General features: G+C 55.0%; 1 protein-coding gene across 2 annotated transcripts; it reads left to right on the top strand.

Moving 5' to 3' along the window:
• The first annotated feature begins 1309 nt into the window (after positions 1 to 1309).
• RAC2 (Rac family small GTPase 2) lies at positions 1310 to 17940 on the top strand. Of its 2 annotated transcripts, none has more exons than XM_082666787.1 (7): positions 1310 to 1439; positions 3593 to 3664; positions 10488 to 10605; positions 11315 to 11377; positions 11713 to 11872; positions 15098 to 15230; positions 15852 to 17940. In XM_082666787.1, the coding sequence occupies exons 1-6, from the start codon at positions 1426 to 1428 to the stop codon at positions 15226 to 15228; spliced, it is 558 nt and encodes a 185-aa protein (XP_082522913.1). In that variant the 5' UTR covers positions 1310 to 1425; the 3' UTR covers positions 15229 to 15230; positions 15852 to 17940. The 2 variants fall into 2 exon arrangements, with proteins under 2 accessions (XP_082522913.1, XP_082522912.1); XM_082666786.1 differs by having other exon boundaries at positions 1314 to 1460.
• The last annotated feature ends 7067 nt before the right edge of the window (positions 17941 to 25007 follow it).

Below are 25007 nucleotides of genomic sequence, written 5' to 3'. Positions count from 1 at the left end.
TTTTACTCATTGGCTGGCCAAGTTTTTGGAGCCGTTCCTTGGGGAGGTAGCATTTCCCTTTCGGCAGAAGCTGTCTTTAGGAACCCTGTAACTTGTGTGGAAGGTCTGGGAAGGTTCAGATCCAGGTGCTGGAGTGACGGGGGTGGGGTGGGGGGGAGGTGGGGGGGATAGAGTGGGAGTGGCGCTGGCTGCCCAGCACTGGGTGCTCCAAATTCTCTGGCTGGTTTCCCGGTTTGACCTGAGTGACCCACCTGGGGTGGGTGACGAGTGGCTTTGCCCATCCCCTCCTGCCCCTTGTCCCTGCAGCCGGAGGGGTGCTGGGCACGGGGAGCGGTGGCAGAGAAGAGTGAACGTGAAGCCCGCTGCGGAGATCCACTGCTGCTCCGATCCCGAGGCCCCTCGAGGCTGAGGGGCGCACTCGCCCTCCCCACCCACGGCAGATCTCAGGCTTTGTCCCCCAGACAGCAGCGGGGGTGACAGAAGAGTTTGGAGTCACCTGGCCCTGGGTTTGAGTTCAGGCTGGGTGATCCTAGTGAACCAACTGGCTTCTAAGACCTTCTGTCTCAGCATTGTTCAAACGGGCCACGGCTCCTGAGCCAGCGCGCCCGGTCCCCCAGGGCTGCCTCCAGCACCGGGCCTGGCTGGCGTGGGGCACTGCCCATCACTTCCCTTGACGTTTCCCCTTCTCTGTCAGCTGATCCCCACCTCCCTTCCTGCCCCATCATATCCCCCCCATATCTCTCCCATCGTTTCGCACTCAGGGAGTCCCACAATGGCCCCCGCTTGGGGAGCATCCGTGTCTTCCCCTCTGGAGAGCCCTGTCTCTGACACTAGCTTTCAAGTGCCACCTTGAAGGCCCTGGCTCGCCCTCTGTGTAACTCTGAGGTCCCCTCCCTGTCAATCCTCCGTGGCCCCATCACTTCCTGCCTTGTTTTATGGACACCTGTGATGAAGCCGTATCTTCCTGCTCACATCCTAGACTCACCAGTACCCGATCCTGTGCCTGGCACACAGTAGGTGCTCATTAAATGCTTATTGACCAGAACCGAGGTGAACTACATTCTTAGGAGCCTCAGGTTCTTGGAGAACAGCTCTGGCCCTGTCCGTGGAAGTGAGTCTCCAGCCCAGAGGGTCCCCAGGTCTCCTACTGGTGTCCCGGAGCAGGGATGCCTGGCAGGGGCCCAGCCCAGCCCCTGAGGGCCACCCCACCCTTGAGCCATTCGGCCAGACCGCAGGCTCCGCCTCCTGCAAACGGCCGTGGGGGCAGCAGCTTGGGTAAGTTCCCCTTCCGCTTCCTCCTGCCTCCTGTCCCGCCGCTGCTGCTCCTTGCTCAGGGCACCTCTCCAGCTCTCCATACCCCTGTGTCTGCAGAAGCGCTCCGGGCCCTGAGCTGTCAGCACCACCGCCCTCCAGGCCTCGGACACGATGCAGGCCATAAAGTGTGTGGTGGTGGGAGATGGGTAGGTACCCGGTTGGACTTGCTGACAGCTCCGTCCCGGGGTAGCCCTGGCCCCCCCCCCGCCCTGGCGCCCCTGGGGAAGCCCCCTGCCCTGCAGATGGAGGGGTCCCTGGGAGGCCGCCGGAGGAACGGCTCCCTTCTTCTCCCAGGGCCCAGAGGGAACCCCAGGGGTGGGCTGAGGACAGCTCCACTCTGTCTGCCCACCTCACCCCGGAAGCTGCCTTGGTGGAGAGTACAGGACTAGGGTTGGGGGTTCCTGGGGCCTCTCGCCTGCACCCTGAGAGCTGAGGCTGGTCTCCCATGGGCCCTCAGGCTTCGATTCTGTGGATGCCGGCTCGGGGTGGGGGGAGGTGGGTCCCCAGGCTGACCTGGGCTCTAGTCATTGGCTTGCGCTGCTGTGTGGCCTTGGGCAAGTCACAGCGCCTCTCAGAACCTCACCTTGGCCATCTGGAAAGAGGCCCATGCCCGCAGGGTTGATGTGGGGCCCCTTGCGATATTTTGACTGGTTGTCCTGCACGTAAGTGTGTTTGGTGAAGCCGGCCTGGGGAACTTGGGAGCTTGCGCGGGGGCTGTGGGTGAGGAGCAGAGGGGGGAGGGGCGTGAGAGACAGAGCTGCGGGAGGAGGAGGAAGGGGGAGGGGCGTGAGAGACAGAGCTGCGGGAGGAGGAGGAAGGGGGAGGGGCGTGACTGGGGGCCAGGGTGGGCCAGGCTGAGACGAGGCGACTTCTCAGCTGTTACATCTCAGCGACCTCCGGTTGTCATGTCCCGCTATGGGCCTCAGTTTCCTCATCTGTAAAGTGACAGCTTTGATGTGCCCGTCTCTCGTGCCTGCCAGCAGCGCTGTCTTAGGGTCCAGCCTGCAGGTACCGCCTGGGGTTTTCTGTAGGTCCAACCCCGACACGTTTCCGCTGGTCTGGCTGGGCAGGCCTCTTATCCAACCCTCCCATCCTACTGAGGGGGCAGCCTGAGGCCTTAAGAGACTCGATTTTCCTGGCCTGGGGTGGGCTGGTTTATCAGGCAGCCCTCCGCTGATGCACGTTATCTGCCTGCCTGTCCAGCCCTGTTCACTTCTGCTTTATATCTGATCTGAGGAGGGGAGGGCGGAAGCCAAGGGCAATGTTCTAGTCACTTAGAGTTACCTTGTTGGCAGGCCCGGGGCAGGGGGTGGGGAGAAGGGGGCAGCCGGTCTCCTCTGAGCAGGAAGTGACGAAACCAAGTTGGGCAGGGGAAGGCCCAGGGCTATCTGTGCCCCCTGCCCCCTCCCAGCTCAGCAGACTGAGGGCGAAGACTGCACGAGTAATGGCGATCACTACTAACTTAGTGCTTACTGTGTGCAGGCCCTGGGCCTAGTCACACTCCTCTGTTTTATCCTCCCACCAACCCTAACATTAGGCCCATTTTACAGTTGGGAAAACTGAAGCTTAAAGAAGTTGTCATCTGCCCAAGACCTCATGGGATTTGGAATCCTGGTCTCTCTGATTCCTAAACTCCATGCTCTTACAGCCATGGTGAGCTGGGAGGGAAAGAGGAGGGTCAGGCTTTCCCCAGTATTTGCTGCTGCTACGCTGTGCCAGGACTGTGCTCAGTTCTTTTACCGGCTTCGTCTAATTTACCTCTCGGTCCATCCTATGAGATGAACTCATCTTATCCCTGTTCTTATCCCTATTTTCTGGATGGGGAAACTGAGGCATAGGGAGGTTAAGTGACTTGCCTAAGATCATGCTACCCCTAGGCAGGTGATGAAGCTGGGATCTGGATCCCAGGGGAGTGATGGCAGAGCTCTGGGCAGGTACCAGGGGCCTCCTGGGGACCCCCTGCTCTTAACCCTCTGTCTCACATCCTTGTCACCTGGGGAAGCCTGTTACAATACAAATTCCCAGATCCAGCCCACACCCCTGATTCAGAATCTCTGGGGTAGGACCTTGAAGTCTGTCCTTTAACAAACACCCCAGATGACTCTTAGGTGTGAGAACGCTGATACAGGGATTCTCAGACGGGGACACTGATGCCCAGAGGGGTGGGCCTGGGTCTTCTCTGAGGGCTGGGCTAGGGGACCGGGCGGGTGCTGAGAAACCTCCCTGAGTGTCGGGCAGGGCCCATGACCACTGTCCTCTCGAACTTCCTGTCTTGCAGAGCCGTGGGCAAGACGTGCCTGCTTATCAGCTACACCACCAACGCCTTCCCGGGAGAGTACATCCCCACCGTGTGAGTTCTGTGCGTGGGCGGGGCGCTCGGAGGCTGGGGAGACACGCATCACCAAGCCCACCCCCTTTTCAGGCACATCCTGTGAGCCTGAAAGTCAGCCTCCAGCCAGTCTCTGCCTGCCAGAGCTGCCCACTGGTTCAGCCGGGGAGGCAGCAACCAGCGCCGGGATGAGTGCCGGGGGCCCCCAGAGGGGAGAGAGGCTGCCGCGGGGTGGGGAGGTGCAGAAGGTGTGCCAGGGAGCAGGTGGCCTTCCAGCAGGGAGATGCGGAGGGCTGGCATGAGCAAAAGCAGGGTAGAAGAGGGGCTGGGGCGAGTCGTGGAGGGCCTCGACACCGGGAGATCAGAGACATCAGGGCCCAGTGTGTGCCAGGGGAGAGGGCAGTGCCACCTGGAGGCCTGCCCTCGTGTTGGATGTGGTGGCAGGGCTGTCACCTGATGCACAGGTATGTAGGAGTATGTGGGGTGAATGGGAAGCATTGGCCCCCTCTCACCGGTGCTCGGTGGCCCCATCCCTCTCAGGACAGCCCCCCAACTCCATAGCACAGCATCCAAGGCTCTGTGTGGCCTTCTCCCACCTTCCTTTCTGGCTTCATAGCCCAGTACTTTGCTTCTTGTCCCGTCTGCTTCCCGCCCCTCGTCACCAAGCACTCCCTGGGCATTTCCACCTCAGGGCCTTTGCTCCAGCTGCTCCCTCTTCCTGGACTGCTTTTCCTTCCCACGTCCACATGTCTAAGACCTCCGGGCCAGCTCCAGTGTCTGCTCCCCCAGGAAGCCTTTCTGATCCAGCCTGAGTGTCTCTCCCTCCCCAGAGAGATTTTGTCTGATCTTTCCCGTGATCACGAGCCTACGGCGGGCGGGCGGCCTCGTCCAGTCCTTTCTGGGTCTCCCGTTGTCTTAGGAGAGTGTCTTACGCACAGTGCAGTCTGCATATTGCCTTAGACACGATATATCTGTTTTGAGTCGACCTGAACTGAACCTCATGGAGAGGCCCTAGGAGATTGGATCACTGCTACCATCTGTCAAGGGCCTACTGTGTCCTGGTCCCCGGACGAAAGGTCACACATGTGTGATCTCATTCGATGCTCATGGGAGGAGGTGGCTATTATTCTAGCCCCAGGGTGCCTGTGGGGGAAACTGAGGCTCACAGCAGCTAAGGGGCCTGTCCCCCAGGGTCACCAGGTGGGCTGGCCTCCCTCTACTGATATGTCTCCCTGGGACACTGGCCCTGGCTCCAGTTGCCTCAGGGACCCCAGCCCGGGCACGAGGACGGCAGCGAGGAGAGGGCAGAGAAACCTGGGTAGGAAGCCTGGAAAACTGATTTCTGCCCCGGTTCATTTCGCAACTCCCGCCATGGCGCCAGTGCCCCTCTCCTCCTCGGCCCTTACCTGCTCGCTCACCACCAATCACCCAATGCCTTCTGGTGCTGAGGGAGGGCTGGCTCTAGCCCTGAGCGGGAAGGCAGGTGCAGAATCGGGGAGGGCAGTCTCCCCAGGACGGTGCTGGCGCTACCTGTGTCCTGTCTGCCTGTTGCAGCTGGGCTGGAGGGCCCACCTGCTCAAAGACCTTAGACCAATCGCTTCCCCTCGGTGAGCCTCAGTTTTCCCTTTCTTTAAGAGGAGGGGCAGGGCTGGGACATGCCATGCTCATTGCCCCGGGGGCCTTCCCCGTGCAGGGAGATGGGAGGCAGCGAGTTCTCTGGTGCAAGATGGTGGGACCAGCAGAGACCAAGGTAGGGCCAATTGCGCTCAACAGCCCGGAGAGACTGGCCCCTGGTGGCCCCGAGTGGGTTCGGTTGTCCTGGACAACCTTGTGGAAGGACAGACAGAATGGACCAGACAAGGTCTACCTTCCCAGGACTCAGGGGTTGGGTCAGAGAGCAGGGCCGGCTCCTGGGTGAGCCGTCTAGGCAGGCACACACTCGGGTGGGTCCTGCACTAGGTTTAATGCTCAGATGCCCCACCCTGAAATTCTTAATGTTTGAACAAGGGTCCCTGCATTTTCATTTTGTGCTGGACCTGCCAGGTGTGTAGCCAGGCCTGCATCCCACCGTCTTTGTCTTCCATATGGAGTTACTCGGCTCTGGACAAGCCCCCAGAGGGGCTCCTGCTACAGTGCTCGCACCCCTGTGACAGGGAGGGGAAAATAAGCCACCCTGAGCCCTTGACAGTGGAGGGTGGGGACAGCCGGGGAGAGCAGAGTTGGGCAAAACAGGTAGCCTGAGATCTCTGGCACAGAGACAGAGGTCAAGAGAGCTCTGGGGCTGGGGGTGGTAGGGTTTGCTGGGGCCGGAGGCAGGTGCCAGTGGACCAGATCAGATAAGCGAGAGAGCTGAGCTGAACTTGCTACCTGCGGGTTGGGGGATAAGAGCTCAGGGTCAAAGCCCTGTCTCACAGATGGGGAGACCGAAGCCTGCTCTGTGGATGGCCCTGTGCTGGGGGTTGGGGATACAAAGACAAGGCAGGAAGACCCTGCTCTCAGGTACCTGTGACCTAGGGGTTCTCCCCTTTCCCCTCTGCTTATGATCATTCTCAAATGGAAGCCCAGGTGAGCTTTCAAAAGAGAAAATTAGACGGAGCCTAAATTCCTCCCTTAAAACCCACCTCTTACTCCATTCTGGTCCTCGGGGACCAGACACGCCAGCCTCCCCCAGGCTTCTGCACTCAGCACTTCCATCACTCAGTTCCCGGCCGAGGAATCCCCTCCCTGACACACTGTCTAAAGCAGCCCCGCCCTCCGCCCAGGCCCCCTCCATCTCTCCACCCTGCTTGACATTCTTCGCAGCCCTTCCCCATCTGCCTTCTCCTGCTGGGATGGAAGCTCCATTAGGACAGTGCCCTGGTCTGTCTAGTTCACTAGACCAGGGGTCCCCAACCCCCGGGCCAGGGCCTGTTAGGAACCCGGCAGCACAGTAGGAGGTGAGCGAGTGAAGCTTCATCTGCGGCTCCCATCGCTCCCATTGCTCGCATTACCGCCTGGACCAGCACCCCCCCTCCCCCCTTCCCCTCCCCCGCCCCGCCCCTGCCTCGCACATTCCGTGGAAAAATTGTCTTCCATGAAAGAAGACATGGTGCCAAAAAGTTTGGGGACCGCGGCACTAGAGCAGCTTCTAGAACAGAGATGAGCACGTGGCTGGTGCTCTGTAGTGACAGGGCCAGCCTGGCAGGCAGGGAGGGCATGTTCCAGCCTGTCCTGAGAAGGTGCTGGAACTCAGCCACCAGCAGGGGGCTCAGCTCTGTGGGGGCTTGTCTCTGGGAAGGAAGAACACAGGTGGTTAATTTAGGTTGGAGGGGCCAGTACTTGGTTTTCACCTTCCTTTGTAAACTGGCAAATCCAGCCCAGATTCCCATGGACAGGATGACGTGCGGCCTCCCGAGTGGACGTACCAAGCTTTCCGGCCCGGCCTCGCACCTCCCCCTCGCCCCATACTCTTGCCACCGAGCGAGTTATTCCCTCACTGTGTCCTGCTGGCTCAAGCCTCCCCACTGCTCATACACGCCCTCTGTCCCCTTGCATCCCACCTGGGACACCTCTCCGCTCCCCCATCTCCTCCAACCACCCACCTCTCTCACCGGTGGCTCCGTCTCCCAGCTTCCCCTCTGACCCTTCTCCAAGACTTTTCCACCCAGTGGCCAAGAGGGCCTTTTCCAAATGCAAAACTGATCATGTGACCCCTGCCTGGTGAAGCCCCTCGGTGGCTCCCCATTGCCTGGAGGACCACGCCCCGAATCCAGCAGTGGTCCATGCCCCACCTGACCTATCAATCCTCCCTGGTCCCCAAGTCACAGCCATGCATGCCCTGTGGTCTCTGTGTTCTGTGAGTCCACCTCCTTTCCCCTGGAAGCTTGGGTAGTGGTCAGGTGATGCCCGGCGCTGAGCGCCCTTTCACCTGCCCCCCATACCCCTCCTCCACTCCATGCTGGGGTCAGGGCCGGGCCTGCAGCCCTGGGGGTGCAGAAAGAAGCCACACAGACTCTGGGTGAAAGCACTCCAGCCGTGTGACCATGGGCAGGTCACTCTCGGGCTTTGACTCAGTTTCCTGCTGTGGAAAAGGGGCACCATGGTAGAATCCACTTCCTGGGCTCACTGAAACGATCTAAGTATGAAGGGCCTGGAACAGCACGTGGCACCCCTAGGTGCCCAGCCAGCGTGAGCTCCCTGCCCTCTCCACGGCTCCCAGTCAGCCCCCAGACCCCAGCTCAAACTCCGCTGAGTCTCCAGCCATGAAGTCGCAGTGACGCTTACGCCATGAGCTTTTCTGAATTGGGTAACAGGATCTAGTTCTGGCTCTGCCCCCAACTGACTGCGAGATCTTGGGCAAGTCCCTTCCTGTCTGTGAGCCTCAGTTTCCTCATCTGGTAAATGGGAGTGAGGGTTGGCCGCAGTGGTGGTCTAAGGCTCCTCTGGTCCTGGCTCCCTGCGGGTCTCTGAAGTAGGGGACCCCGGGGGCTGTGGATCATTTTGTCCCTGCAGTGATCCCTCAGGGTCTGGCAGCTGGTCCTCTGTGGGGGGCCGGTGACGTTTAAGGATGAGACTGTTCAGCTCCTCAGCATCTCCCCATGAGGTGGCTTGAATATCCTTTGTCCCTGGATCTTCCTAATGGCCCCAAGAGATAGGGCTTTTTTCACAATGGAGAAAGTGAGGCTCGGAGAAGCTGGGTTACTCACCCAGGGTCACACAACCAGGACAAGGCTTCACAAGGAACTTACTGTTCCCTCCCACCTCTGGGTGGCCATCCCGGGGCGAATCAACCCTCCTGCAGCGCATCTGTCCACTCTTTCGCTCACAAATGAGTGTACAGAGGGAGCCAGGTTCAAATCCCAGCTCCTACGCTTGTGAGCTGGTTGGCCTTGGAAGAGTTATTTGACCTCTTGGGGTCTCGGTTTCCTCAACTGTCTAATGGCAAGAACTTGAGGTTCTTTTATCTTGGGTCACTTGGGACTTCAAGACCTAATGTATGAAGGTCTCTAACCCTCTGACCAGCCCCGGAGCAGGTGTTTGGTGCTGCTACAAGTCCCAGGAACCAGCTCTTTCCCCGTTGCCACGGCCCCTGAGACCCTGGAGTTGGCTCAGAGAAGACAGATGCCTTTGGCTCAAGGAATCTTGGGGGTTTTTTGGTGTCAGAATTTCAGACTGGACAGTAAAGGAAAGAGTGTCCCTGCATCCTAAGCTCATCCCAAAGGAGTGTTTCTGGCAGAAGCCGAAGAAAGCATGGGCACTTCTTTCCCCATCATGCCCAGCGATGTCTCCCTGAACAGTGCCTTCCGCCTGAAATCCCACTATGGTATGGGTGGTACCAAGAGTAGGTCCACAGGGCACCTACTACGTGCCAAGTGCGATGCTGGCCTTGGTGCAGTGAGGAACAAGCCAGGCTTGATGTCTGCTGTTTGGGTGCTAAGTTCACCACAGATTACTGAGTTGGGACGGGGTGGGGGCCCCGACCTGGCTGGGGCTCGCGAAAGGCTTCCTGGAGGTGACCTTGAAATGGGACTGGAGGGAGGATGAGTAAGAGTCAGCCCAGCACCAGGAAAGAAGAAGAGTGGGGAGCCAGGGGAGGGACGTTTGCAGGAACTTTCCAGGCAGGAGGGAGCAGGGCCATCTGCGGAACTTAAGGCTGGACAAGCATGGGGTGTTAAACATGTCAGGTTACCCACTTTTTTGGGGGGGGGTGTTGCCTGTCACAGGACAGCTGTCTTTGGAGTTGCTCTGAAGCATTACGGCTTCTACAGCCTGTCACTGAGCAGTGTTCTGGGAGGGCTTCGTGGAGGGGGTGGCATCCCAAGGGCTTCAGTTCAGTTTGGTTTAACCCTGTTCCACCTACACTCACTAGGTGCCAGTCCTGAGTCTTCAGAGATGAAATTGACATGGGCCCCGCCCTCACGGAGCCCACAGCCCATGGCGGGACAGAGACACACTAAAACCAGTTCATAGTCAAGGCAAAGCAGTTGCCTGAGAGAGGGGACGACAAGCTCTTTCCAGGTCGGGGACAGGGAGGGAGGTGTCTGGGACGTTTCCCCACAGTGCGAGCTTGTGCGATTGCCCTGGAGGCCTCTCTGGTGTTGGCAGGGAGATTTTAGCCTCTGCCCCACCCTATTCCTTCAACATGTGCCTTTCCAGTGTGTGCCAGTGGCCTTTCCTGAAATCTCCAGTAACTGACAGTTTTTGGTGTGCACTAGGGGTGGGCTGGAAGGCCAGGGAATTAACACCCAAGGACTTCCCTCTGCCAATGGGAGATGGAGAAGGTGGTTAAGTACCCCAGCTCCCTGCCTCCTCTGGGGGATGCCCTGAGCTCAGTGGCCCCAGCCAGACGGAGCCCCAGTTCCCGCGCAGTAACAGCTCAACAGCTGCTGTCCCTTCCCCTCGGCTGCCTGGAGTCACTTCCCAAATAAACCGCTGGTGCCACTCCCTCATCTCGGGGTTTGCTTCTGGGGGGACCCAACCTAAGATGGGAATGAACACTCATTCAGCAAATATTGGGTGACCAGCCGCAGCGTCCAGCCTAGGAGGTGGGTAACGTTTATTCTGATCATGCCTTGGAGAGAATGTCATGCAGCCTTGAAAAATCGTCTCTCCAAAGGGTAGGTAAGGGCAGAAAAACAGTAGAGACAATGTTTTCCTCTTTATGCTTACCTGCGTTTAAAATTTCTTATGTAATAGATCAGTATTTAAGAAAAATAAAAAATAAAACCCAACTGCATAGAGCTTTGTGACTTTGGTCCTGTTGTAGCCCCTCTCTGGGTCTTGGCCTCTGCCATGGAACCATGGACTGCAAGTCCCTAGACTCTGGGGCTGGAGACTGGCCCTTCTATCTTACCTGTTCCCACAGGTTCGACAACTATTCAGCCAACGTGATGGTGGACAGCAAGCCCGTGAACCTGGGGCTGTGGGACACGGCAGGGCAGGAGGACTACGACCGCCTCCGGCCGCTCTCCTACCCGCAGACGGTATGCTGCCCAGCCTTCCTCGTGGTCCTGGGCTTTGCAGCCCTGTTGCCTCTGCCTGCTGAACCCTGACCCTCCCCTTAAGGCCCAGCTCGAGGAGTCCCCGCCCTCCATCAGGCCCCTGTCATTACCGTGCCCTCTGTCTTCCCAGCCCCTCTGCCTCTTGGGCTGCCGCACCACCTGGTTCTCAGTGGGCGGGGCAGGCAGGCTCTGGACCAATGGGAGCTCAGGATGGCCGGCTCTGGGGGTGCTAGGGGAGGGGAGGAGTGATGGGGGCACATCTGCAGGTGGCTGTGTGGCTGCTGGGCTCTGTCTCCAGGGTGGCAAGGAAAGCGCTGGGGCTGGTGACCAGACGGGGGGTGGGGGGTAGGTAGTGAGTGCCGGGTGAGGAGCATGGATTCTGGAGTTGCAGATGGCAAATGCTTTAATCCTGTAAGCCTCACTTTCCCCATCTGTGGAATGGGGTAGCAGCAGCGCCGCTACAGTGTTGTGTGAAGATTAGCCAGTTAGAACAGCTCGGGCTGTTAGGAAGTGTTGGATAAACAAGCAGCAGCCTGGCGTAGAGGTGGGAAGGGAATCCCTGCTCTGCCGGGTCCTAAGTGCCCAGCGTCCCCTGGGCGCTCCAGCCCTCAGTGGCTGCCCAGGTGTGGGAGAGCCCAGGTGGGATGCCTCCAGGCCTCCCCTCACGAGTAACCCTTGTCTGACCTCCCAGGACGTCTTCCTCATCTGCTTCTCCCTTGTCAGCCCAGCCTCCTATGAGAATGTCCGGGCCAAGGTGAGCGGGATGGAGCGGGGGTCTTGGGGGGATGGGGCAGGTGACCCTGAGGGAGGGGAGCACGGGAGGGAGGGACCGCTGACTTTGGCCTGCCTCTGGGGCAGCAGAGGATGTGGGCAGAGAGGGTCCCTAGTGCCACCCAGGACTGGCGGGGAGGACTGGGGGTGAGACTCAGAGGGGGTCTCAGAGGGGGCTGTGATAGTTAGCTTTACTCTCTAACCTGTCCTCTCTCCTCCCCACACACCCTCATGACTCCCTATTATCTCCTCCCGACTTGGTGCTCCTCTTCTCCCCCTACCCCCTGCACAACCTCCTGCCCCCACCCGCCGGCCCAGTGGTTCCCGGAGGTGCGGCATCACTGCCCCAGCACGCCCATCATCCTGGTGGGCACCAAGCTGGACTTGCGGGACGACAAGGACACCATCGAGAAGCTGAAGGAGAAGAAGCTGGCGCCCATTACTTACCCGCAGGGCCTGGCGCTGGCCAAGGAGATCGGTACAGGGCTCGGGCTCAGACAGGGGAGCTGGGTGCAGGGGGATTGGAAACACAGCTTCCAGGGCCAGGCTGTGCGATTCCGCCCTGGGTGTGCCGTGTACTAGCTGTGTGACCCTGGACGAGTCACTTAGCCTCTCTGGGCCTGTGTTTCCTCCTCCGTGAACCATGGCAACAGTAGTAGCGCTGGGTGGTTGGGAGGATTAAATGAATTCACGCCCGTGAGCTCCTAGAGCAGCACTGCACGTGGGTAGCACTTTGTGTTAATTGCTATTACAGTATTAGTATAATCCATAAACAGACATCGAAATATGTGCATTTGGACAGACAGAAGCGGGGATGGAGTGGGGTGTGCTGTGGTTTCTCAGAGGACGAGAAGCCAAGTCAAGCTTGGGTTTTCCGGGAAGGCTTCCTGGAGGTGGTGCTTCTGCTTGGGTTTGAAGGGTGACGTCTTTCCCTCTGCATCCTTCTCACCCCCCATTCCTCACCCTCCTGGCTTCTCAGCCCAACTCCTCTTTGCCTCCCGGCCACTGGGCCAGAGAAGTGACTTCTCAGGGTCACGCAGCTGGTAGGTGGCAGAACCAGGATTTGAACACAGGACCACAAACCGATGGCTTGGGGGCCTCCTCGTGGTGGCTCAGGGCTGCCTGCACCAGGGAGGTGATGACCGATGGGTCTGGCCTCTTCCGTGGCGTCCAGGTCTGCTGTCCTTTGCCTGGGGACAGGGTACTTGCCCAAGAGCCTGGGACCACCAGTGGGGTTTGGCCACTATGAGAAGTGGCCCAGCTGCCCAGGGTGCTCTGCTCACCACAGGGTCCGGCAGACCCAGGGTTTGGCCCCTGAATTGGTGGGGCCTGCTGCAACCCATCCCTCCCTCAGCCCTACCACTCTTCCTTCCGCCGGAACTGGGAGGGCCCTGGGGACTCACATCTCTTCACAGGAAGAGAAACCACAGCCGTCACCCCCTCCTTCATGTGACTAGCCCAGTGACATGGCCGTCTTTCCCAGGGGCCTCCGCTGCCACTTAAACCCTGGGTCCTTTGTCCCATCCTAGGGGCTCTGGCTCTCAGGCCCTCTGGTCTTTCCTCACGAATATTGGGGATTGCACCCCTGCCTTCTCTTCTTTCTGAACAGCCTGTCCCCCCGGACTCCTTCCACCCAAGACAGTGACTCTCCAGCCTGTGTCCGACCCCGTCCTTCTTAAAGCACAAGCTTTCGGATGAGATGGGGCCTGGAAGCCTGGATTCTGGTCCTGGCAATGACTGTCTGTGTGACTTTGGGCCAGTGGCTCCCCCTCTCTGGACCTCAGTTTCCCCATCCGTACTAGCCAGCCTATACACTCCCTAAAGTTCCTTTCTCCTTCATGAGGAGATGAGTTGGGGTTCCTGCCTTGGCCTCTAGCCAATCTTCTTGGAGCCAATACCAGCTGGGGGTGGCCAGGGGCAGTGACTAATGACCCTGAACTTGCCTCGGACAAGCCCAGGCCAAGGGGGAGACCTGGGGGGCCTGCAGGCTAATGAGGACAGCAGCTGCCTCTGCCCACCAGTCCCGGGTGACGTGTTGCGGGGCAGCTCTGATCCCAGCTGCTAATCACAGGATTGGGCGCTTCCTGGGTGCTGGGCCGGTACATTCTCCTGCTTCATCGTCATAGCAACTATGAAGGAGGGACTGTCATCGTCCCACTTTACAGAGGAGGAAAACTGAGGCTCAGGGAGAAGTCACTAGCTCGAGGCCACCCAGCCGGGATGTGCCACGGCCGAGACTCGAATCCGGGCTGCGTGGCTCCCCCAGTCATGATCAGGGCGGTCTGCTGCCCCCACAGGTGGGCGACTGGGGAGCAGAGAGGGGGGACAGGCTGAGGTCCTGGAGTGGCCAGGCCTCTCCTCAGGACCCTTTCTCTAGACACCACTGATCCAGGAAGCAGGAGGGTGGCAGGTGCCAGGGAGGACGCAGCTGGAGGGTGTGGAAGAAAGAAGTGGACACTGGCTACGGTCCCTTGTAGGGAGACAGTGGCCAAATGCCCAGCGACACCCTTCTGGGCACAGAGGGTTATGGTGACGAGACTCCCAGACCCAACTCGGGGTGCTCCGTACCTGCCAGCCGAGCCCTGGGACCACTGCCTGTGCTCCCTGGTGGGACAATGCTCCCACGTGCAAGGGAGACATCCAGCGTGTGACTCAGGACAAGTGACATCCTCTCTGAGCCTTGGTGTCCTTGTCCTTGCCCCACACTTTCTTTCCCTCGTCCCTGGGCTGCCCCTCCTGAGATCTTGGCTCCCCTCTCGCAGCTGTGTGTCTCTGGCCCCGGGGCATCCCCTCTCTGGGCCTGATTCCTCACCTGGGAAGCGGGGACTCACAGAATTTCTTCACAGGGTTGTCGGAAGCGCCCAGCTCAGTGCCTGGCAGGGAGCAGGTGCTGATCAGCGTTGGTCTGCTTCTTCCCCCCACGGAAGAGCAAAGTTCCCCCTTCCTGCCCCTCTCCTTCTCTGTTTTCAGTTGCTCACTTCAGGGAGACTGCTTGGGTTGTAATGGACACAGGAGCTCTCACAGGTTCCTTCCAGAACGTCACAGAACACTGCCCCTGGGAGTGGGGCTCAGCCTACCTTCCTCACTGTCTGTGCCCCGTGCTCCAGCCCTGAGTGGTCACGTGGGAGAAGGCTGGTCCCCTCATGGGGGAATGGGTGCTCCCCAGTTCCCATTCCTCTTGCTGAGGGCCCCCAGCTGCCCCTGGCGGAGGGGAAATGTCTAGCGTGTGACCTTGGATAAGTGACTTTTCTGAGCCTCAGTTTTCTCAGCTGTAAAGTGGGGAGATGCGAAGGACTGGTTAGATGACATTTGGAATGTCCTAGTGAGCGGGCCGCGGGTTCCTCAGGCCTCCCGGGGCAGGGCGGAGGCAGGCATTGGGAATTTTCTAGAAGAAAGTGAGGCGCCGAGAAAGTTGGTCTCCGTAGCTTGCGCCCCTTTCTTGCCAGGCAGGCATCCTTCCTTAAATTAAGGGCTTTTGTGTCCAAGAAAGACACAGACCTGCTCTCGTGGGGGGGTCTTAACCTCTCCCTCTGAGTAAAACTCCCCCTTTCCGACATGAGGATACTGAGGCACAGAGGGGTAAATGCCCTGCTCTGAGTGGCACAGCCCAGGTGGCCGCCACAGCCAGTGCAGTTGCGTGGCTTGGGACGGGGCTTTGCCCAGCCCTGACCTAGGCCTCTACCCTCTTGCTGCCCTAACCTAGACTCAGTGAAATACCTGGAGTGCTCAGCCCTCACCCAGAGAGGCCTGAAAACCGTTTTTGACGAGGCGATCCGGGCTGTCCTGTGCCCCCAGCCCACGCGGCCACAGAAGCGTCCCTGCAGCATCCTCTAGGGGTAAGAGCCCCTCCCTCCCCTCCCCACGCTCCCCCCCACCCCCGCCACACACACAGCAGGCTCTGGCTGGGAGGGAGGCGTCCAGCCACTGCTCGGTGGCCCTAGGTTTCATCGGGAGTGGCATTTAGGCTGCGACAGAAGAGGGACCATCAAAGGGGCTTAGCTTGCCCATTTGCCTGAGCCGGTCCTGCTCTGTGAGCCCAGTTCCCAGAAGGAAGGTTCAAAGTGTCAGAAAATGCCAGGTAACCTGAGGCAACGCGTGGTGTCACTGAGCTGCCCCCTGCCGCCCCTGCAGCAGGGCGGGGAGGGCCACGGCAGAAAGACACCTCAGCCCCTACCCCTTGGAAGAGGCCGCTTGAGCCGGGGAGACCTGACACCCACATATAGGGGTGGAGGTAGGACAGACTGCGTTATGAGGCTACTGGGGCAGAAGAGGGATGGGTAGGGGTTGGAGGCACCCACAAGGCTTCCAGGATGGGTGGGACAAGAAGGACGGAGAGGACTTGGCCAACCTTGAGCAAAAGCTGGGAGCTGGAATGAGCCGTGAGCCAGGAGAGCCGGGAGCGGGCTGTGGATTCTGTTTGGCCCCCAATTCTCACCCACTGCCTGTCTCCTTTACAGGACACACCCAGCCCTCCCAGCCAGATGGTTCTGACCCTCCGGGGCCCCCACCCAAAGCCCCAGGACATCCCCGCTGGCCATGCTGCCCCCTTCCTGTGGCGTTTCTTAGCAAGATGGCTGCAGAGCTTGGCTCATCATCTTCTCTGTGCTGGAGTCCCCCCCGGGGAAGAGTGTGAATTTGTAGGTGCTGCGTCCCCATCCCCTCATGCTCCTGCCTTCCCAGGGGCCAGAGGGGAGCCCCAGGACCGATAAGCCACCCCTGTGTTGCTGTGGTCAGATGCCCCACGTGGCACCATCTACCTGTTTACTCCTCCCTCCCAAAGCCTGAATCCCCTCTGGAAACTTCGGGCCAGATGGTTGCCGGCCACCACTTATATACCTTCAGGGACGGGTCTCTTGCTCTCCCGTGAGGCAGTCTACTCCAATACTGATGGTCTTGCTTGTCTGAGGTTCTCTTACTGAAGCTAAATTAAGTGTCTGAGAAGTTTGCTCTTCTGGTCTTAGTGCTCCTTTTGGGGACAACACAAAACATTCAGATTTTCTAAATCTCTGTGGGCACCTGCCCAGCCAATCAAAAGGCTGGGTCCTGCTGACTCCTGCCACCTCTCAAGTCTTTCTGCTCCACTCACAGGATCCTGAGCTGCATTTACCTGTGACAGTCTTAAAACTTGCAGACCCTGCCAGTCGGGATTTCTGTCATTGCAACTAGGAACCCAATTCAACCTGCTTAAGCAGAAAATAAATTTACTGATTCAAGTTTGGAAATATCATGACTTCAGGTGCAGCTTGATCAAGGGGACTCAAATGATGTCATCAGAGCTCACTTTCCTGTACCTTCTGATGTCTGATTCATTCTTAGGCAGGTGACTCTCAAGGGCTTCATCCTTCCCGTTTCAAGTTCAGCAAAAAAGAGCAAGTGTCTGCCCCCGGCAAAGTTCTAATTAAGGTTTACTCTGATTGGACCAGCTCAGGTCTTTTCAACCAATCACATTTGTCAGGAGAATGCTGTGTTCTGATTGGTCAAGCCTGGACTACATGCCGCACTAGAGCATGGAGCGGAGGCAGCCCTTTCAAAACCATACCCACTAGAGTGGAGGGAGGGGTTGGTTCTCAAAGGGAGACTGAGAGTTTTGCCAGAATTGGGGAATATGGGTGTCGAGCAGCCAGAAACCCCTAGTCTCCACCATTGGAGGTCCCAGGAAAGTGTCCCAACAGTGTAAGGAAGCAATGCCGGACCCAGCAGGCACAAAACACAGGCAAGTTTCTTTAAAAGAGAGATGGGGCTGCTGTAAGGATTTACGAAGCTCATCCCTAACGCGCCAAGGTACAGGATGGAGCCAGTCCCACCTCAGTGTTTGCTAATTCACAAATGCCAGACTTTCCAATCCTGCGGACGACTGTGCTTCTCTATCTAAATGTCATCCATCCATTCAACACGAATTCACTGAACACCTACTCTGTGCCAGGCATTGTTCTGTGGTCCAGCGGTACACCCAAGTTCTTGCCCTCAGGGGCTGACACTCTAAAATAAAGGTTTAAAAAAAAGAGATATAAGACCCCGTCCCTGACGACACAGAAGTTCCCCCAATTCCCAGCCAGTGAAATGATCTGGGTTTCATTTTCTGCTCTTCCAGGCTCCCGGCCACTTCCACTGCCCCTCGTAAGTCCTGAAGTTCTGATGCAAGATCTCAGCTCACTGGCCTCCTGAGAGCCCAACCCTCTTGAAAGGGATGGGGTGCAGGGGGGAAATCCCGTGGCCTTTTTTAGTTTCAGCTCAGACAAGGTCGTTATGCTTTTAAAGTGACTTCTCTGAAACAAACCAAAAAACCACTAACACCCCTGCCCCACCCCCCAACACATGACACAGATACAGACATGTATGTGTCAGAACTCACACCCTAAAACATCCAACGTTTAAAAGCCCTGAGAAGCGCCTTCCGGTGGGCCGGAGTCGAGGAGAGCCTCTTTCTGTTTCCTGCTCTTCCGGGGCCTCAAGAGAAATTCAGGACCATCCTGGTGGCCCCAAGGCCTGGCTGCACCCCACCTCCCTCGCTCGTCCTGTGCTTACACCTCCTCTGCCACGTGCCTCTTCCCCTGAGCCTACCCCAGTGGATGCAGTCCTTGTTTTATACCAATAATAAAGTCAGGAAATAAATCCTCTCACCATTGTGTGGTTTCACCCGGCACATGTGAGCTCATTTAATTCTCCTAGCAGCCTTCCAATGTAGTACTAACATCTCCGTTTTGCAAAGAAGGAAATAGAGGCACAGGAGTTAGAGCTCAGTTCACTAAGGCAGACACTGTACTTTCCCACCTGCTACCACTACTTCCACCCTCTTTGCTAACGGGATTCTAGTTTTGTGCAAAGCAGCAGTGTATTTAGCCCCCGACAAAAATACTTGTTCCCAGCCTGCTTTGCAACTGGAGTTCCAAGTTCGCACAGTTCTGGCTAACAAGACATAAGTGAAAGTCAGCTGGAAAGGTAACTTCTGGGAAAGTTTTTGTTGTCTTCCATAAAAGAATAAGGGACCCAGCCAACACTGACCATTGCCCTGGCCCCTTCCCTGATGAATACTGATGAGAAGTCTGGAGCTGCAGCAGCCATCTTATGAACCTGAAGCCACAAACATGAAAATACAACCTAACGTGCTAAGAATGGAGTAGCAGAAAGATAAAAAGAGCCTGGATTCTTCACGACTTTGGTCAGCAGCTGAACAAATGCCAGTGGCTGCCTTGTTAAGGGAACAGAGCAAAAATGAAACCACTTATTTGTTTATGTCACTGTTAGGCCTTCTGTTACTGTTAGTTGACAGCATTTGTAACTGAGGTCTTAGGACTCCCAGCTCTGTGTTCCTTCTGCTGTATCATTGTGTCCAGAACTCACGGAGCATGGGGTGAGTCACTCGTTTCTGCTTTGCAAATTGGCTGAGGACCAGAACCCCTTCAGATAGGAAAGAGAAGCCTCGAGGGAAGTCGGTGAGGAGTTTTGAAACAGGAATAACTGTTAGTTGTGGGCAGGAGCTGACAACATGGCGATGCTCACTCATTTGACAGCAGCCCCTCCCATGGACCCGCCTGGTGCCAGGCCCAGGCTGGGTATCAGGGCTTGGGTGCGTTATATTTGGCCTCTTGCAATAAAATCATCATCTGGTGGCAAAGGAAAGCACCTACCAGATAAGCCTACTTCATTTGGGGCTCTCTGTCTTGGAGCCTGGCTTCTCCTTGTGTCTTCTTCCAAAGCAGAGGCCTGGGGGTCACGTTGACTTCTCCCATTCTGTCTCCCCAGCATTCACTGGTCACCAAGCCTGGAAAATTCAGCTTCCCAATATCTGTTAAACCTACCCCTCATCTGGCCCACTGCCACTCCCTACTGTAGGTCTTGCAACCATCCCCTGGACAGTAGCTACGGCCTCCTCACTGGCCTCCCTGCCTCCACTCTCCCTGCCTTCTCCAACCTTCATCGGGAAGGCTGGCGGAATCTTCCTCATTTACAAACGTAATTATGCCACTCAGATGCCTCGGCGTAGTGTCACCACGATCCTAGCAAGTACCTGGCACCTAGTGGATGCTGATAAATGTCTGTTGTTTATATAAATGAATAAGCAGGTGAAAGAATGGACTTTAAAGGAGAGAGAGAGAGACCCAGCCCTTCTAGTGACCCAGCTGGGCCCAGCCTTCCAGCATCCTCACCATGCATGAGCCATCTTGGACGTGCCAGCCCAGTCAAGTCCCCAGAGGACTGCAGCCCCAGCCAGCACCGTGTGGAGCAGAACTGCTGCTCCACTGAGCCCAACCAACTCACGCAATCATGAGAGATGACACCATGGTATACTGAAACAATGCCTCTTCTGGGGCCAAAGTCCTTGCTGTCTCTTCCTTTGATCTCTTACTTCTCCCCGCTACCGTCTTAACTCCTCCACTGCCCAAGAAGTATTCACCTCTGGGGACATCTGATTCCACCTAGGCCTCATGGGATGTGCGAGGCTGGGCAGAGTAAGCTCTGGGGAGTGAGACAGATCTAGGATAGTTCTAGAAGACTTCTGAAGGCTTTGAGAAAGTGAGATGATGAGCAGTCATCCATATTATCTGAGGTCCAGATCAATTCAGTTCCCACGTGCTAAGACTAAGCTCTGTGCCAAGTGGCGCTGGGAGCTGGAGGTGCAGAGAGGGGTGAGACCCAGCCGTCTGCTCCCCAGGGGCCCAGAAGCCAGCGGGAGAGACAGACGTGTAAATCAACACCTGCCACGGGGTTTGATCAACATACCACAAAAATGTACTCAACAGCAAACGGAAGAGACCCTGGTTTCAAGGCGCCAGGTAGAGATGTTTCCGCCCCCTCACCCTGGCTGAAAAGCAGCACAAAACAGAAACACAAACTCTCTTCTTCAAAGAAACCAGGAGACACCTGTGACCCCAAACCACAGCACGCAAGCACAAAGAGCAGATGGAGGGGTGGTAAATGATTTAACAGGGCCCAGGAGAGACAAACCTAAGTGCCTGCTGTTCCATGGCAGGGTGGGGTGGGAGGCTTGAAGATGGGGAAGATGCAACGAACTGGCCTTACAGAACCACAAGGGGGCTCCAAATTAGGGGACCCAGATACCATAGATGGCGAGGCAGGAGCCTGAAAACAGGTGGGTTGTTTGGAAGTCTGTATAAGGAGCAGTTAGACCCCCTGGTCCTCTCCCCTGCGCTATGCAGCCTGGCAACAACCCTTCCCTAACATGGGCAGGGAAACCCAACTGGAGAGCTCTGGACCCAAGGACACCAGCTGCAGAGCAGGTGCGGGTGAGGCTCCAGACTGATTATTGGCCATGTGGCAGATTTGATTGCACTTAGCAGATAATCACTCCCTCCATCCTCTACCTCTGGAGGAGGAGCATACTTCCCCACTCCACTGATGCTGCCTTGGCCATGTGACTTGCTTTTGGCCAGTGGGATATTAGCATATGCCTCACAAGGAGCGATTTGATGTGCTTGCCCCATGTTCTCTTGCGCTGACAAAAGAACAGGCCCTGGCAAGCCTGCTGGTTCTAAGAGTATAAAAGAAATAGGGAGCAGGGGTGTCCAGATGACCTGCAGACCTGCAGCTCAAAGCAGATCAGCCTGGCTGAGCCCAGCCTACATCAGCCAATCCCCGCTGACCTGAAGGTGTGTAGTGAAATAAATGCTTATTGTTGTGTCCCACAGAGATTTTTGCGGTTATTTGTTACACAGCAGTAGCTGACTGATATGGGAGGATTCAGTGAAAGTCTGAAGGCTTAACAGGGTGATCCCAGCTCCCTTCCCTCACTCAATTTAGGAATGCAAGCACCCAGGCATACATTCATCCCAGACAGGAAGCTGTGGATGGGATCTGACCACCCCAGTGAAAAGTCTTACAGATGCTGACAGCTGGTGGCATCTGGATGTTCTTGACAAAACGTTCAGCTGTTCCTACAGAGGTGTTCACTATTTTGCAAGCCCTGTTCACTATTTTACATAGAGCTTCCAGTCCAATTTTTAATGCTTTATTCTGCAAGGTGAATGGATAACCAAAGATGACTGTTTAATTGAGGAAAGTTCTAACATGAAAGAGATCCAATGAAACAAATAGAAAAAAAGGATCTAGCAAGAAATAGAGACAATGCAGTGATCAGAAGAAAACTTTAAAGAAACCATCACTGCTATCCTTAGAGAGAAAAGGAAACATATTATATCCACAAATAAATACAGAATGCCATAACACATGAATAATCAGGAAACAGAGAAGAGCTCTTAGAAATTAAAAATACATTGATTAAATTTTTTTAAAAATAGAGACGCTGGAAAATAAAATAGAGTAAAAAAAAAAACAAACCACCTCTCAGAAGATAGAATAAGATGGTAAAAGTAAACAATAAGAAAATTAGGGCTTCCCTGGTGGTGCAGTGGTTGAGAGTCCGCCTGCCGATGCAGGGGACACGGGTTCGTGCCCCGGTCCGGGAAGATCCCACATGCCTCGGAGCGGCTGGGCCCGTGAGCCATGGCCGCTGAGCCTGCGCTTCCGGGGCCTGTGCTCCACAACGGGAGAGGCCACAACAGTGAGAGGTCCGCATAATGCAAAAAAAAAAAAAAGAAAATTAAAGGATTACAAAAGTGGGCAGAAGACCTAAATAGATCTTTCTCCAAAGAAGATATACAGATTGCCAACAAACACATGGAAGGATGCTCAACATCAACATCACTAATCATTAGAGAAACGCAAATCAAAACCACAATGAGTTATCACCTCACACCGGTCAGAATGGCCATCATCAAAAAAATCTACAAACAATAAATGCTGGAGAAGGTGTGGAGAAAAGGGAACCCTCTTGCACTGTTGGTGGGAATGTAAATTGATACAGCCACTATGGAGAACAGTATGGAGGTTCCTTAAAAAACTAAAAATAGAACTACCATATGACCCAGCAATCCCACTACTGGGCATATACCCTGAGAAAACCATAATTCAAAAAGAGTCATGTACCACAATGGAACATGGAAGCAACCTAAGTGTCCATCGACAGATGAATGGATAGAGAAGATGTGGCACATATACACAATGGAATATTACTCAGCCATAAAAAGAAATGAAATTGAGTTATTTGTAGTGAGGTGGATGGACCTAGAGTCTGTCATACAGAGCGAAGTAAGTCAGGAAGAGAAAAACAAATACCGTATGCTAACATGTATATATGGAATCTAAAAAAAAAAAAAGGTTCTGATGAACCTAGGGGCAGGACAGGAATAAAGACGCAGCCGTAGAGAATGGACTTGAGGACACGGTGTGGGGGAAGGGTAAGCTGGGATGAAGTGAGAGAGTAGCGTTGTCATATATACACTACCAAATGTAAAACAGATAGCTAGTGGGAAGCAGCTGCACAGCACAGGGAGATCGGCTCGGTGCTTTGTGACCACCTAGAAGGGTGGGATAGGGAGGGTGGGAAGGAGATGCAAGAGGGAAGGGACTTGGGGATATATGTATACATATAGCTGATTCACTTTGTTATACAGCAGAAATTAACACAACATAGTAAAGCAATTATACTCCAATAAAGATGTTAAAAAAATAAAATTATACCAAAAAAACCCAACAACCCAGATAACCAACAAGGACCTACTGTATAGCACAGGGAACTATATATATATATAAAACTGAATCACTTTGCTGTACACCTGAAACTAATACAACATTGTAAATTAATTGTATTTAATAAAAATTAAAAAATAATCAAAGGATTAATCTAGGAGGCCAGTAGTAAAATAACAAAAGTTCCAGAAGGAAATAATAAAAAATCTTCCCTAGAACTGAAGAACACAATTCTTCAGATTAAAGTAGTTTGCTGCGTGCCCCAAACACTTGCTGTTGGGGGGGACATGACCCAAGCGTTATAAAATTTCAGAAATTTAGGGATAAAACAAAGACCCTAGAGGCTTCCAGAATAATGAAAAAAGCTACCTAAAGTTACACACAAAATATTGAAAATAAGAATAGGGCTGGAAGCTAGAGACATGAACAGATGCCTTCTACCATCTGAGTCAAAGTCTAGATCCTCAACCTAGAATTCTAAACCCAGACGGGCTATCAACAAGTGTGAGAGGAGAATTAACAATTTTCAAACCTGCATCCTTTCTCAGGAAGTTACTGGAGGGTGTAGGCCAACCAAATAAGGGCGTAAACCATTGAAGAGGAAAGTGTGGGATTCCAGAAACAGGACGGAACATAGGAAGAAGATGAAGGGAATCGCTGATCTGATGGTGGAGAAAGAATCCCAGGGTGTCAGCTGTGCACAGTCCTGGGGGACAGCTGGGGCAGAGAGGAGGAGTTTAGGAGTCTCCAAGAAAAAATTATCCCTGGGATTAGACCCTGGAAATTCCACTGTGCGGTTTTTATGAAGCTACAGGAGTGTATGGAAATACTTAGTCCAAGAAAACTAAAATTTTTTTTAAAAAAAACCTTGAGCAAATGAAAAAATGAGACAATTATTAACTCCTGGTTGAATAGGAAATAATATGTACATTGCATGAATAATGGAAACACTGAATATGCATTTAACAGAAAATACATTATGTTGAGAGGAGAGGGAAAAGGGACCGGAGTGTGCAAGAAATCTAAAAGCTTCACTTTCCTTAATATGAAGTCAGTAGATAATAGGTAAAGTTGGGGATTCAAGTGGTAGAAAAATAAACTGGCTATTTAACAAGATGGAGATAAATACAAGGAGAAATAGCTGAGAGGGTGGAACTGCCTCTGGGATAGAGGATGGGTCAGGGCCACGGGAGAACTCCTATTTTTTGCTGTTATAAGTCGTTTTTAGCACTATTGGTTTTTAAAATTTACTTGCAAACAGTACTTTGATAAAAACATATTAAAAATAATTGTGTTACAGATGAAAAGGAAGCCCAGAGGAGGGAGTGTCAGAGAATGAAAAGGCTTCAGAGGGGGCTCGCCTGAGCAGCTGTTGCCCTAAACCTGTTGAAGGACGAAGAGACGGCCAGGGAACAGCCTGTGCAAAGGGCCTGGGGCATGTGTGTTCAGCCCGAAGGCCATGGCTCTTAGAAAGAGAGGAAGGGTGAGTGGGAAGAGAAGCAGGCAGAGGCAGCTTACGTGGGCACCCAGCCAGAGCAGGCACTGCAGATTTCGTTCTACAGCAACAGGTGGCCCTAGGATGGTCTCGAGGAGGAAGCAACTGGCGTGATTTGTTTTTAACAGGTTCTTTCTCCTTGCTGAGGAGGGGGTGAGGGCAGAAGCAGGGGGACCAACAAGAGGTGATGGTGGTTTGGCCCAGAAGGGAGGCTCCGGGGATGGAGAGCAGTGGACAGGTTAGAAAGATGAGAGTTCGAAGTGAAAGCAATAAGGCTTGGTGCGGGGAGTGGTGGGGACAAGCTGACAGGCATTTCCTTCATTTGACCTTCACGTGAAATTTTGGGGCTGGGTGGGAAAGGGAGCACATTATACTGAAGAAGGTGTGCAGAGGAGTTTTTCAAAGTTATGCTGCTTGACTGAAGCAGATCTGGGGCTCAAACTCACCTGCCCAGTCTGCTAGCCCATCTCTCCCGACTGCAGGAGGTGTCCCTGGGAAGGGCTGCTGGGTAAAGAGGTTAACTGATTCTAATTCCCAGCAATCCTATGCAGTAGGTCTTGAAGAAGAGGGA

Source organism: Grampus griseus (assembly GCF_964374135.1).
Source record: "Grampus griseus genome assembly, chromosome: 11".
Taxonomy (NCBI): Eukaryota; Metazoa; Chordata; class Mammalia; order Artiodactyla; family Delphinidae; genus Grampus; species Grampus griseus.
This window is presented reverse-complemented; position numbering and strand designations above follow the sequence as displayed.